Source organism: Globicephala melas, chromosome 11 (assembly GCF_963455315.2).
Source record: "Globicephala melas chromosome 11, mGloMel1.2, whole genome shotgun sequence".
Classification (NCBI taxonomy): domain Eukaryota; kingdom Metazoa; phylum Chordata; class Mammalia; order Artiodactyla; family Delphinidae; genus Globicephala; species Globicephala melas.
The window spans coordinates 17,449,499-17,463,667 of record NC_083324.2 but is presented as its reverse complement, the minus strand read 5'-3'; the positions used below and the strand labels follow the sequence as shown (position 1 = coordinate 17,463,667).

At 46.1% G+C, this 14,169-nt stretch overlaps 1 protein-coding gene across 3 annotated transcripts in view; it reads right to left on the bottom strand.

Moving 5' to 3' along the window:
• The window catches only part of PDZRN3 (PDZ domain containing ring finger 3), a 247,234-nt gene that overhangs the window by 23,051 nt on the left and 210,014 nt on the right, over positions 1-14,169 (bottom strand). For all 3 annotated transcript variants that reach the window (XM_030867737.2, XM_060308000.1, XM_060308001.1), the window contains 2 exons: positions 3,945-4,192; positions 754-841 (listed from right to left, as the gene is read on the bottom strand). In XM_030867737.2, the coding sequence (XP_030723597.2) occupies positions 754-841; positions 3,945-4,192 (336 nt within the window). The remainder of the gene's footprint in view (positions 1-753; positions 842-3,944; positions 4,193-14,169) is intronic.

Genomic DNA, 14,169 nt, shown 5'->3' with positions numbered 1-14,169 from the left:
GAACAAACGTATGGACACCAAGTTGGGGAAAGCGGGGGGGCGGGGGGGACAATGGTGGTGGGGGGATGAATTGGGAGATCGGGATTGACATATATACACTAATATGTATGAAATAGATAACTAGTAAGAACCTGCTGTATCAAAAAAAATAAAATAAAATTCAAAAAAAAATTTACCTTAGTTTAAAGGAGTTGGGTTAAGTTAAAGGGAAAGAGAAAGCAAACAGCGGTTCTGGTGTATCAGATATAACAAAACAACTGTAAGGCAGAGTGGGCCACGTGCGGCAGATACTGTGGGAACTCAGTGACCCTCCAGATATCACATGCAAACTCTTAGAGACGGGAGCATTTTTCCAGGGAGAGACCACAGCTTCCATCAGATTCTCAAAGGTGTGAGAAAGTAAGATGGAACTAAAGAACCCACTGCTATAAAGTTAACGAAATACCAAAGATTTACAAAGTCGACATCCTACTCCAAAAATCTAGCTCCTGAGATATTTGATAGCTTTTTAAAGACCTCTGCTTTGTCACAATGATCCTCAAAAAGCAGTGTTGTCCTATAAAGGTTATTAAATAGCCCTTCTTCTTGCAAAGCAGTGTTCCAAGGAGGCCTCAACCCACTGAACGCGGCTCTTCTAAAAGAAATCCACGAGAGGTGGACATTCCATGAGCATCCGTAATCTCAATGCACGCTGATAGAGACGTATTAGCCTTCACAGCGAGTATTGAAACGAGCCAGGGACGTGCTTCTTACCTCCAGCTCCAGCTCCTCTCTCTCCATCTCCTGATGGATGCCTTCAATGTAGTCATTTGGATCGTAGTATTCATGGGCTGAGGGATGCCTGAAAAAAGATGAAAGATCGTTAAGGCCCTGCTTGCAGTTCTAAGTATCTGTTCCCATCACCCCATCACAAGGCCCATCAGTGCCACAGGGGCTGTTCTCAGAGGCTGAGGTTCTTACTCAGTTCACTTCCCTCTGGTTGCGTTTCCCGGCACAGTCAGGACCTCCCTCACAATATTTCCACCATCTTCTCTAAAGCCCATTTCCTCCACAAGAAGGAGTTTAGATGCAGGTTGAGGGCGAGCGATGGGGTGGGAGATTGGGGTAAGCACACGTAAGCTAGTATACGGAGAATGGATCAACAACAAGGTCCCACACTCTATAGCACAGGGAACTATATTCAATATCCTGTGATTAAACCATAATGGAAAAGAATATAAAAAAGAATGTATATATATGCATAATGAATCACTTTGCTGTACAGCAGAAATTAACACAACATTGTAAATCAACTATACTGCAATAAAAAAACTTGTTAAGAAAAAAAAAGATGCACGGTGAGAGAGGGACTGGCTTCGTGGTTTGCAGTGATCATTCCCTGGCCCACTAGTCATGTGAGTCAATGTGACTAATTTCTAACTCAGTCTGTAGGTGGGAGACAAACTCTTATTGACTGCTCATGGCTTCATTCTTAGATTTTATCTCTGGGGAGAAAAAAGCTTCACTTCAGGCAACACTTAAAGACATGTGCCGGCCTCTGAGATAGGTTCAAAGGGCTGTGAAACTGAAACTGCTATGCTGTCATCTAGGACGTTTCTTTTCAAACTTCTTTGATTGTCTCGCAACGAGAAATACATTTGACATCACCCAGTATACACGTATACGTATGCAGAACACGTGCATACAGGCACACATATAATGCGTGTGTGTATATATGCAGACCCACATGCGTACACATGCCTAGGAGAACGGAAGCTTGCATTTCTCTAGGTTAACAAGTGTACAGCACAATTCACAGAGCCCACCACCTCTTTGGAAACACCGCTAATGGAAGCTCTAGGACCAAAGCCAGCGGGAATTACAACATGCTCAGTCAGGTCTGTGGCTCTGAAAGGTGTCAGATGCGGATGGAGAGCTTCAGCCTGATGGTTGGTTGGGGACCCAAACCTCCGCGTTCTCAAAGGTCAACAGGGCAATCAGTGGGCTCTGGTCTTCTCACCCAGGCGCTTAGTTTTGAAACAACAGACCAGACATGAGCGGTCATTCAAACGAGGGCTGGCTTTCAATTTTCTGCACCCGTCAGGCAAATATGCTGCCTGCACTTAAGGGGCTGTTAGTACTGAGGACGCTGCTGGAAGGCCTGGGCTTTCAAGCCTCAAGGTAACCCCCCCCGCCCCACCCCCACTCCCCCATTCAGCCCTGATGCACACTCCTGCTGTCCTCTGACCTCGCAGCCAGAAGCAGGAGAGCACTGACCTCTGCACTCTTCTGACATTTCTCAAATTGCCCCTTGGGGGAAGAGTCATGTCACGTTAACTAGACTTAAGAGGAAATTAAGGGTTTAGCTTCTAAAAGGCCTGTCATTGTGACGGTTCAACATCGAGAGTCAGGAGTAGCCTTAAAGGCCTCATCAATGTGAAAGGCAGTTTGGGTCTAAAACGTCCAACAACTGATTTGAATGACTGTAGTCAGTGAATCATCCAGTTGTTTCCTAGCAACTGGCACGCTATGGAGTATTGACACTGCGGTGGGACAGACCTGCCTTTCCATCCAGCTGCCAACTTTCATGGAGTACCACTGCTGAGTCCGCAGTTCCTCGTGGCACAGAAGGGACAGTCATGAGAAATGGGTGAGGTGACAGTTCTCTGCATACTGCCTTATGCACTCTGAGTGTCAGACGGGATCGGGGGCGGGGGGGCACCCCCTCCTCTACCTTTACACGCTGCCCGCCGCCCAATTCACCTTGTCACGCCTGGGGAATTAGCCCTGGGTTCTGATGACAGCTAACCGTCAGAACCACGGGATGAGAGGCCAGCCTCTGTCTGGAATCTGGTAGAACAGGAAACGTGTACTCACTCCCGCTACTGAGTTACTAATAGGAATCCAACAGGTACTGCTCAGAGGATCTCCCTAGGAGAGGTGGAGATGCCCTTGGAAATGAGGCATCAAGGCAATGATCCGAACCAGCAGCAAGATGGGAGGAGGGACTCTAACATCAACCGGAGAGGCTAAGAAGGGGAGGTGGACACCTTGTCCAGAGATGTGCAAAATCACATCCGAAGAGCCACCTTAAAATGGACATCTTTTAAGCCACTCGTCCACCTGAGAAAATTTCTTGCTCTTCATTTTTGTCCCTCCATATTTTACATCCATCACTAAATTACCAGTGATCGCCACTATCATTTATCCAGCGCTTACCGTATGCCACGCTGAGAACCTGCCACGCATTGGTTCATTTAATCCTTCAACAATTCTATAATGTGATTATCATCCCATTTTAATAGAAGGAAAATAAGGCCCAGGGAAATCAACTACCCAAGTTACACAGCTAGAGATTAGGCTTTGTCCAACTCGGAGCCTCTGAACTACGTGATATCTCTGGCAGTAAGTAAGGTAAGAGGAGAGTCGTGTGTAAAGTAATTTACGTGATGCGCTGCATCACAGCTGTTATTTAATCGGTAACTGCAGCGCTTATATGAGGCACGTGTGAATTTACTCCATGGATCCAGGTTTGAAATGAGACCCAAGAAAGCAGAAGGCACAACCTCCTGGGCTCTCTTGACACTCACAACTTGCTTTGCTGTCTCTTTAAAACAACCATCAGCATTCCCTCTAGTGAGAACTACCAAACCTTCCCACTGCCATTTGCGGTGATTAAATTTCATTCGGAAACAACTTTTATGACATTTGTAAGTCATTTTGTTCTTCGAATATAATCTGACTAACTCCGCTCCAGGGTTCTAACAAAGTAATTAATATGTCGGAGCGGTTTTGAGCAGGATTCAATTTACTGCCTCTATAAACAATAAAGTGAAACGTGGGCAACTTGGGGGAAAACTGTAAGATGTGTTCATTGTTTTCACCACACGGAAGGGAAGAAACCAACTTCTCTGTACTTCTGTACCACACTTAACACATTTAAGAGTCATCACCATGTGACTTACTCCTCGGGCAAGAGATAGGGATCCAGCACAGGTGGGGTGGGCGAGGACATCTTGGTAAGAGCCATGATGTGCTCGAAGGTGATGTCCGTTTGGGTTCCCGTGTCCACCATCTGTGACTCTGACGGAGGCGTGAACATTTTGGTCCGTGGCGTTCGCCTCAACACCTGGACCACGATGGGCTCCTTAGCTGTCTTGAAGGCTTCCACAGCCTGGTCATGAGTTGCTCTGGATAAGTCTTTGCCATTAACCTGTCGAAAAACAGTAGAGGGGGAGAGGATTATAATTAAGCGGAAGCCGGAAAGACGGTTTTCGTGTGTAAGCAGCTAAAAGGAAAACGTGCGGGCGTCCGAGGACTTCACTGCTCTGTTTCACGTTTCCCCAGGAATGCCTGGTGGGAAGGCGGTAGGTTTGGAGGTGTGCAGATCAGGCATGAAATAATAAATCTCACGGCGGGGAAGGCGTGGCTTCCCACTGGAGTGTCTTTAACACAATTTCATCCCCTTCTCATCTTGCCTGGGAGAGAAAAGAGCAGCCTCAGGCTCACAGCCTTTATGGGCCATACTAGCTAACTGGAAATTAATTATATTGTTCTGTTTTAATGGTGTGTATTTTCCCAGTTCCTGTCAGGTGAGATTAGTTTCCCTTTTATGGAAGCGATATGACATTTCCTTCTTAAACGAATGCCTTTGCTTTTCCTTAAAAAGTCAATGAGAATATTAAGTAAGTGATAATACAGGTCACAGGTAGATATGGCAAGTATCAAGGAGGAACTCAAATGACCTGACATTCTGGCCCATGTTCGGGAAACAGCAGCTAGCTTAACTGCTGTGTTGTTTCCCACTGTGCACACAGTCCTTTGCTACTGCTGCATCCTCAATGTCTACACTTACCGAGTGCCCACTGTCTACCACACGACTTAAATGAAGACGCCTCTTAACACGTCCGTCATCACAGTCATGGGAAGCTGGAAAGACCAGAAGTACGTGCATCCCTCTCCCCTTATAGCCACAAATAAACTGCGCAAGATGACCTTGCTGGTGACTGATGGGTCAGAACTTCGGACGCTGCATCCAGGATTCTTTCCAACGATAGAATCCGAACTAACTGAACACGGCTGTCTTTAGAACAGCTTACACGAGAGGAAATAGAAGCCGGAACGTTATGTCTAGAAAAAGAAGTTATTCCAAGCAACATGGAAGCTCAGCTATTTACCCTCCCCGTCCCATTCCCCACAGCAAAGGACTACGACATCGTGTTCCGATAGCTAGGTGACGTCTCATGACTGCACTCACATGAGAGTTATCAGGCTCTGAAATATTTTGATACCATCCCCCAAGTGGTATGTATACTGCTTAAAGGCCAATATAAAATGATGGTATAGGAATCATATTCCGCAGAATATATGTTTGTAGAAGTTCCTTGGCTTCTCAGATCTTCTCTGGACAGCACCACTGACAAACTCATGTCATTTATTTGTAAATGCCAAAACCAACACCGAACCTTTGCTAGTCTGGCGTCTACATGCCCCACCTTAGCATCGTGTACTTCGAAGCACACTGACGATTAGGTCTGTCCCCTGAGGTAGAGCACTTCGGTTTCTCTTTGCCAAGCAGAACATGAATACCGATTATGCAGCAGTTTTTCTGGGTTTTTTTTTTCCCTAAGCCCTTTCACTCTGGCCCTACAGGGACAAGAACTCTAGGTTGGAGTGCCTTGCAAACAACTGCTGGGTTGAGGAATAGATGTCGGATTCTTTCCTTGTAATGAAGCCCAAATGAATCGCCAGTGGAGATTATTAATGATTTGGATTCAGTCCACTTAAGTAACTTACTATCATCATGACGGAGTTAGGCAGAGCAGCAACTGTGGGCTGCAAAATGACTCAGGTGCACCAGTAAATAAGTGAATGGCTGAACCATCAAACTCTTACCATCCTTCACCCTGGAGGAGTGGAAACACCAGGATTTAACACCACGGCCGTCTTCATTCCTCCTCCATGGAGGACAGAATGAAAGGACATGAAGGAATTCTTCCTAGCTTTGCAAACCAGTTGAGCACCTCGACCCCTTCCCTGCTCAGAGCCTAGAACTCTGAGGGCTTGGGGATGAGGTGAGGGTGGGGGAATGAAGCCCAAGTTGGAGTGCTGTGAAATTCGCGCCAAGGCCGAACTGTCTGAGCCGTGTTTTCCGTTAATGCGTGACACCGGGAGTCAAATCATCTACGAATTTATGATGCCATAGTAAATTTCTCCCTGGATTAAATGAATGCCGTAGACAGCACCCTGAGGAGATGTCGGTTTGGCCAGTGCCAGCTCGCCATGCTGGGGATGGCGTGTGCTAAAGGTAGTTTTACCCACAGTGAACTCACAGTAAGACTTTTGAATGGGTCTGCAAGTTGGCCTTTTGCCAAACAGGAACGAGCATGGGACTTTCTTCTAAGGGAGCCTTCCAACTGTGTCTTAAAAAAAAAAAAAGAAATCCATCCTAGGAGTCTTTACGTTTTATCCACATAATTAGGTCTTGCAAATACCTCAGCGGAAAGGTCAGCTGCCTGATAAAAAGCACCCCTCCTTGTTCCTCCTGCTTCCTCTCTGCTGAAAGAGCTTGGACTTTGTTTCCTTTCCACCAGATCAGAGAGCATTCCCTCTGGGGGAGACCTGAGATGTGGGTTTAATTGGCTTTAGCCCATTGTGGAGGTCTGCTTCCTTTTGCTTAGACATGGAGCCGGGTCTCTAAGGCCAGGTTAACACACTAAGGGATGCAGAGCAGAAAAACAGAGAACTGGGGTCTCTTGATGATTATCTTTGAGCAAATGAACCGACCAAGCTTAGAACCTCTTAACCCCAAACTTCTTGTCATATTTGATAACACAATCCTCATACTTGAGGCCATTTTCACTTGTATTTTAACTCCCTGCAGCCCCAAACACCCCAATAGGTATAGATATTGCACCGATGCACTGTAAAGTTAGACAGGAGTGTAGTATTTGTTCCTACAGACGTTCCTCTGATGTGTATAAAACAGGGAGTGAAAATGCTTTTCTGATTAGGAGTGTATTTTACTCAGCTTATTATTATTATTATTTTGTACAGAAAAGTGATGGCAACTATTGCTTTCTCGTACAGGTGTCTAAACCAATGCTAGAACCGCTAAGCAGATGCTTAAATGGTACCTACAACACTTAAAGGATGGACTCGTCTGCAGCAGTCTAAGCTAAGAAGATTCTCGGGGGCAAAGAGCTGCCCTGTGTCCGGGCGCACACGATTACAGACGCAGGCAAGCTTTTCCGAATCCCTCTGACTTTGGGTATTATTCAACGGCATGGATGCATCGGCACCCATAACATCCCGAGGGCCTAAGATGCAGAGAAAGAGGAGGTGGCAAATCCCAAGGGAGGCCAGGAACTTGGTCGGCGACTGTGAAGCGTCCTCTCATCCCCCACCAGATCGTCACCCCCGCTCACGGCCGGGTCCCACGGAAAGGCAGTTCTGACCACTGAAGCGGACCCAACAATTTCAGGAGCCCGGTGCCCTGTATATGTTAATCAAACACAGTTCCAATATGCCGCTCCACAAGCCAGGGGACCCGCTCCTTTCTTACGGCTCAGGGCTGCAGTGCCCAGGGGCTCAAACTGTGGAATCAGACCAGGGTTAGACTCCGGACTGTCGCTTTGGACAATTTATTTCCCTCTGAGTCTCGGTTTCCTCATGTGCAAAATAAATGTAATTATAGTGTCACGCCTCTTAGGGTTATTATAAAGTTTAATGAGATAATCTACTTTACAGCCTAGCCTGCACATCATAAGAGTTTACTAAGATACCAGTGCTCACGGGGATCCTACCCCACAACAGTCACATTTTCCCAGGAGAAAAGAGTCTGCAAATCAAAGAAGCAAAAGCAGCCTAGTTAGGTGGTCTTAAGAGGCATTTGTATACTGAGAGGCTTCTTGATTTTTCAGGGAAGTTCCCAGCCCAAACGTTCCTCCGCTACCGACATACATATTGATATTTTCAGTCCGCAGTTTGGGATTCTCTGGGGCGGGCGGTGCAACGGAGAAATCTTACAGGACGCCTAGACCCCCGCCACACAAGCTTCTTGACAACGTATTTTAGGCATCATTACATTCTCTTAAAAGACGATGAGACAAGGCAGGGACTTACTCTCCTAGACAATCCATTTTTGCGGCCAAATTTGTTTGCAATTACCTTGTGCACATAACACTTATTACCCTGTCATCTTGGAATCACATCATTGAGAGACTCAGCGAGGTGATGAGTCCGGTGCATGCCGTCAGCCAACCGAGAATGACAACCTTTATTCCCGGGATTAGCATTACATGTACATTACACAAGACGGCGGTGATGATGGCTGCAATTACAGGCGCAATGCTCATCCCGTGACGTTTGGCCCAGTCAGATTAAATATCATTAACTCGCCCAATTGAGCAGATTGCCTTTAAAACAGTTTATGCAGCTCTAAAACCAAGGAAATGGAATGTTTGGGGAGAAAAAACGCTGATGGTAAACTTTATTATAAATTAAATGCTTACGTTATTCACCTAAGGCTCTGGATGGTCCCCTGGGATGTAGGTGCCATTAGGGTGAAAATCCAATTCCTTTATCTCAGGGCAAACATCACTGCTGCAAAAGTGACAGGACACTAAGGGACCTTCAAGAGGTCCTTTAGCATACGATCTCCAGGGACAAGATGCCAAGGGCACGGAAGGATTCCCTCCCGGTTGCATTTAAGCCTGGGTAGCATGACTCCGGCTCTTTGCATGAGGGGCCCGTGGGTATGTTTTCCACGGTCCTGAGAACGAACGCAAAGCTGGTAGGTTTTTCCACATGGGGGTACATTTCATGGATAACCCAGCTGTCCATCTTTCACTCATTCACCAAGTATTTTCTGAGGTTACTCAGGGAGACTCGTTCCCCTCTTGGCTGACGGGATACTACTTGGAAGGATTTCTTGGGGAAAAATGAGGCCACAGGAGGTGCAAGCCACTTAAGAAATGGTCAGATGAAATGCACTGTGGGTAGCATTTCACCGTGGCATCTAATGAGAGGTTGGATCTGGCCGAGGAAGGCAAAATCTACACACGCTGGAACGGTAATTAAGCTCACGACCTAGAAAGACTCTTGGTTTTCACGGTCTACCTAGAAATTCCACTGGTGAAACTACTGTCATACGCTTTTTAAAATCACCTTTCAAAACAGGAGCCAGAAAGCTTTCAAAGTTCCCTACAACATAATTATAAGCATTTCGTGGTATTTTAAGATCTATCTGGAAAAGACATAGCATATTCTCTCTGAATTAGGCAATACCTTTCTATTTATGGGAAGACAGTTGGTTTCTGAGGATCTGCGTATCACGATCACCTCGATTTCTGTGCAAACGACCCCAGTATAAAGTGCTAATGCAGTTTTCAATTCAGCCTACTATAAATTACGCCCCGGGCTAAAACCCCGGTTTTATAGGGTTCATTTAATTAAATACAGGGGCAGTGATTGCATTCTGTAAAATATCACACCTATGTTGTCAAACTAATTAAAACTTAGATTCCACTGGAAGCAATAGACGATAATAAACTACATACCGAAAAGTAAAAGGTTTCAAGCCCTGATTTAGGTTGGATTAAAAAAACTTCTTTCATTCAGGCAAACTCCTGTCTGCCTTAATTTATTTCAAATTTATAGTCTGCTCTGGGGCTTGATAAAGGGAAGGCCAACTTATCTAAAATAGAGGTATTATGGCGGTGAAGAAGGAATATGGGTCTTAGTGAACAAATGGTGTTCAAATTAATATGTTTCTGTGCAAAGTACTCACTTTCAAGACGGTATGAACAAGGAGACTACACTCACAGAGACCTCAGTTCCGATGTAGTAGAACTTACATCTGTACGGGTGCATTCGGTTTGCAGTAAGGACCGCAGTGAGGTTTGTCCATGGTCATTTCTAAATGTGTCCTGATGTTTTTTTCCTAGGTTTGGTATTTCTTCAACGGGAAGATCCCCTCATTATATTCTGAGTGCCCTGTGTGGATGAAATGTATAGCCTGGCTAATTTTCCTATCAGAGGAGTCTTCCTTCTGTCAAACTTAAGCCTATCATGTTTCAAAATGCTTTACTGTTTTTTTTTTCCCCTAAATATAGAATATACATGGCTACCAGCCTCCGAGTGATAGATGACACATCTTAAAGAAAGAGGCTAAAAATCATAGATGTACTCAGATTAAAAAGTCTTAGTCCTACACTATTACAAGATGCTTTTCTTCTCAGGTCAAAATCCTATCTTCATCAACAAAATGATGCTTATCTCCTTTTGGAAGCCTTGATTTCATCACCCCGAAATCCCATTGTGAACGATAGGTCACAGAGGTCTATTAAACTACAGTGGTTTTGAACCATTTTGCATCTTAAAATGAACATGCCTACTTTAACCTCATCTTAAAGGTGGTAATTTAAAGAAGCAGCTCAACATATCATAGGAAAGCCCAGTGGTGAGTACTTGGAAACAAGGTGTTTCTACAGCTGAATCTCTCTACAGTCTAGGTCCCTTAAGTCCTTCTTTGAAACGCGAGTGTCTTTTCCGGGTATGTATTTAATGCTGGAGGAGGGACTGGTTTCAGGTTACAAGTCAGTTAAATACGGTCCTTCACATTCCAAGGGTTCAGCGCTGTTCATCCCGGGAGAATGTTCTCGCAAATGTCTTCAACCATCCCTGCCCCTCTCTTATTCTTTCTTACTCATCTGAAAAGCCCTGGCCTATCTTTCTGGCCAGTCACCTGCCTCCCCGTTTCTACCTGTAGACTAGTGATGCTGGAGAACGTTCCCACAGGAGATGTCGCTGAGTCAAACGGGATCACACCCTTCACAGCTGTTTTGAGATGTGTAATTATGTACTTATTTGATTTTCGGTTGATGGCCGACATTTTCTCATGGGGCCCTAAGTTCCACAAGGGCAAGAACTGTGTGTTTTGTTCACTATAGGACACCCGGAGCTTAGCACAGCGGCTAGCATGTAGCAGCCTCGCAAATAATTTATCACCTGAGTGACCTATTCACGCATCTGCAGACTGTCATGTTCCTCTCGTGCACAGTTGTTGGCATTTCATGGTCTTTCCTACTCTTGAAACAAAAGCATTTTCGCTCTGATCTTACATTCATAGCTAAGATCGACACAAACCTGATTATGTGTCCATTTTTATAATTGTCAGATTCCAAACAAGAATAAAACGTGTGTTGTATTTTGTTACATACATACATATTCCGTGAGGAGTGCTTTCGATCTTAAAGCGTCTCCTGTTCCATTTCTTGATACGATCAAAGTGGTATCAAGGAAAGTACCCTCTGATGTTTTGGAGAATGAAATATATGAGGCCCAGAGAGGTCTTGGAGTGTTTGTGAAGAAACAAGGCAGCCCTAGCTAAGCTCTCCTGAAGTCCCTGGGTTCTGAACTTGCAGGTGACAAGGTGGAACCACTAGAAGTCAAAAAGGAACCTTGAAAAAAAAAAAAAGGAACCTTGATCCCCAATGGAGAGGAAAGAAATAAGAAATACCAAATTGACAGACCTCACCGAAAAATCCGAAAATGGGAAATTGCTTCTTTCTCTTTCTCGGACCATTCTCTCTCCTCCCCATATCCGTCCTCCCCCTTCCAGCAGGGGCGCAGACTCAACCGTGAGCAACGTGCCCAGGCCGGGAGGTGATGAGGACAGGTGGGCTACAGGTGTGTCCGCCCAGAAGAAGGCGGGCCCTTCTCTAACTCACAGCGAAAGCCAGAAGGGCTGGCCTTGGGCCCGCTCGGGTGCCCAGCTCTGGAGTCGGGAGTGGTGGAAGCGCGCGATGGCCTGGCCTACGGGCATTTACACTTGAGTCCTGGATACATGGAGGGGACTGCTGGGTGCTCGGCTACCTCACCCCGCACCAGGAGGGTTGTCAACAGGGGTCCTCCCTGAGGACATCCAGGTTGAACACTCCGAGGAAGCTCTCTGTGCGGCATCGCTCACCTTGGTACCTAATGAGTGAACAGAATACGTGAGGCCAAATGCTGGAGTCTCTGACACGTCAATCGTGATACAGCCAACAGGGGGACAGCACCCTGCTGTCCTGCCAGACGAAGACTTAGTCTAAGCACTCTGTCTACGTTAACTCACGCAGTCTTCCCATGAGGGTGGTGCTACTATCATCACCATTTAACGGGGATGAAATCCAGAAGCACAGAGAGTGTTTGTGCACCTGAAGACCTTCCGCTAAGGATGCTGGTGGCTTTCGCCTTGAATTGGGAGACGCACGCTTAGTTCAGAAGGGTTCACGCTTCTTTCTACACGTCAAGTTTACTGCATTTAACCATCCATATTGGCATGATCTCCTACGGTAACAGCAAATATAGCCGCACGTAGAAGGAACAAAGCGTGGCCAGGTTTTTGCAAGCATCACAGCAAAGCCTTATGAAAACCATTTTATGTCATTTCCATCTCCTTGGTATAAACTTCATATTGGTCTCATAAATCTCCTGTACAAACTTAAATTTGTTAGTTGAGTTCCTCAGACTAGAGGGCTGGCTAGAATAAAATTTCTACCCTCGGGTCTCTGACCATTAGAGGAAGGGGCGTGTAGGAAGATTCTTCCATCAACAGAATTGTCGTCACACAGGATTTACAACAATGTTTCGTGATGTTTCATGTCACCACAGTCATTTAAGTTTCAAGTGAGGAGGGGCTTCTAACGGATACTGCATGAAGACGGGCAAGAAGAGGCAGGAGTTTTACATGTCGTGGGGGTCCGCGGTGAAGGTTGTAAGCTCCAGCCCTAGGGCTGATTGCCTCGGCTTCAACGTAGGCCGTGTCACTTATGTGCTGTAGCATCTTGGGCAAGTTAACCTCTCAGTGCCTCAGTTTTCTTACCAGCGAAATGGGTTTACAGCAGGACCTATCTCGTTGGGTGGTGTTAGAATTAATTAGGCTGTGCAGAGAAAGTAATTAGGGTGCATGGCCCTGCACAGAGTGAGGGCTCCATAAACGTTAGCTATCTGTTGTCCTCACTCATTTGGAGAATTACTGGGGAACCCATCATGTGCCAGGCACTGATACAGTGGTAACCAAGGCCCAGTAACACTGGGTAAAGAATGAACACTGTCGGGGCTCTGGGGGGAGACACACAGGGGTCTGAATCCCTGCTCCGTTTACCAGACGTGTGACTTTGGGTAAATCATTCTACCCCTGTGCCTCAGTGTCCCAGTTGGAAATGGGGGACATTAAAGTATTTCCCTCCTAGGGTTTTGAGACAAAGATCTAAGCACAGGGCCCAGTGTTAGCTGTTGTTATAACCCTACAAACCTGGACAAATTACCTACCTCTCCCTGTGCCTTATCTATAAATGGAGTTGTAAAGGTTTGTAGAAAAGGGCTTAGAAGGGAGTCTGGCTCGTAGTCACCACTTTTACAGGAGATACTGGCCCACATGTGGTTCCTAAAGATTCCAGCTGTCAAATTTCAGTAAAAGCTTAGCTGCAAATAAATCACAAGAACACCCATAAAACAGATCTTACGTCCCACTCATTTATGGGGAAAGAAAGCCTTTTCTGGATCCTGGCATCCATCTCAAGGATGTGATCCTGTGCACTCCAAGCACTGGGTGTCTGCTCTGTGCCAGGTGCTGTGCTAAGTGCTTTACGTGCACAATTTCATCCCATTTCACAGTAAGAAGGTCAATGGTGAGGTGAGCGGTATTACCTCTGCTTTTATGGGCCAGGAAGTAAAAGTCCGAGGAGTGCTGGCAGCTTCCTAAAAGATGTGCAGCTCATGAGCAGGAGAGATGGGATTTGAACAAGGCCTGCCCAACTTCAAGTGCATGCTCTAACCACTGGGCAGCACAGCTGGACTGCTATGACCCAACCTCAGCCTTGAAGCGAAGGGAAGTGTTAATGGCTGATTATACTGACCCCAAGAAGGGATGGTGGGATGAACCTGGGATGAAACGGTGTCATCAGAAAGAGAGAGGGGTGGGCCCTAGACAAGGAACATACTCTCAACTGGGAAGAACAAAGATCCTCGTCAAAGGAGGACATTCACTGGACGTGCCTTGCTGGGGATGGGTGGGCTCCTCCATGCCGAACCAGGTGGGCTCACCTTTCCCAGGAACTCGTGGTGGTAATGACACCACGTGTAATGATGTTCACTAACCCATCCCTTCCTACGTAACTGTAGAGAAGCTCAAAGCAGAAGGGA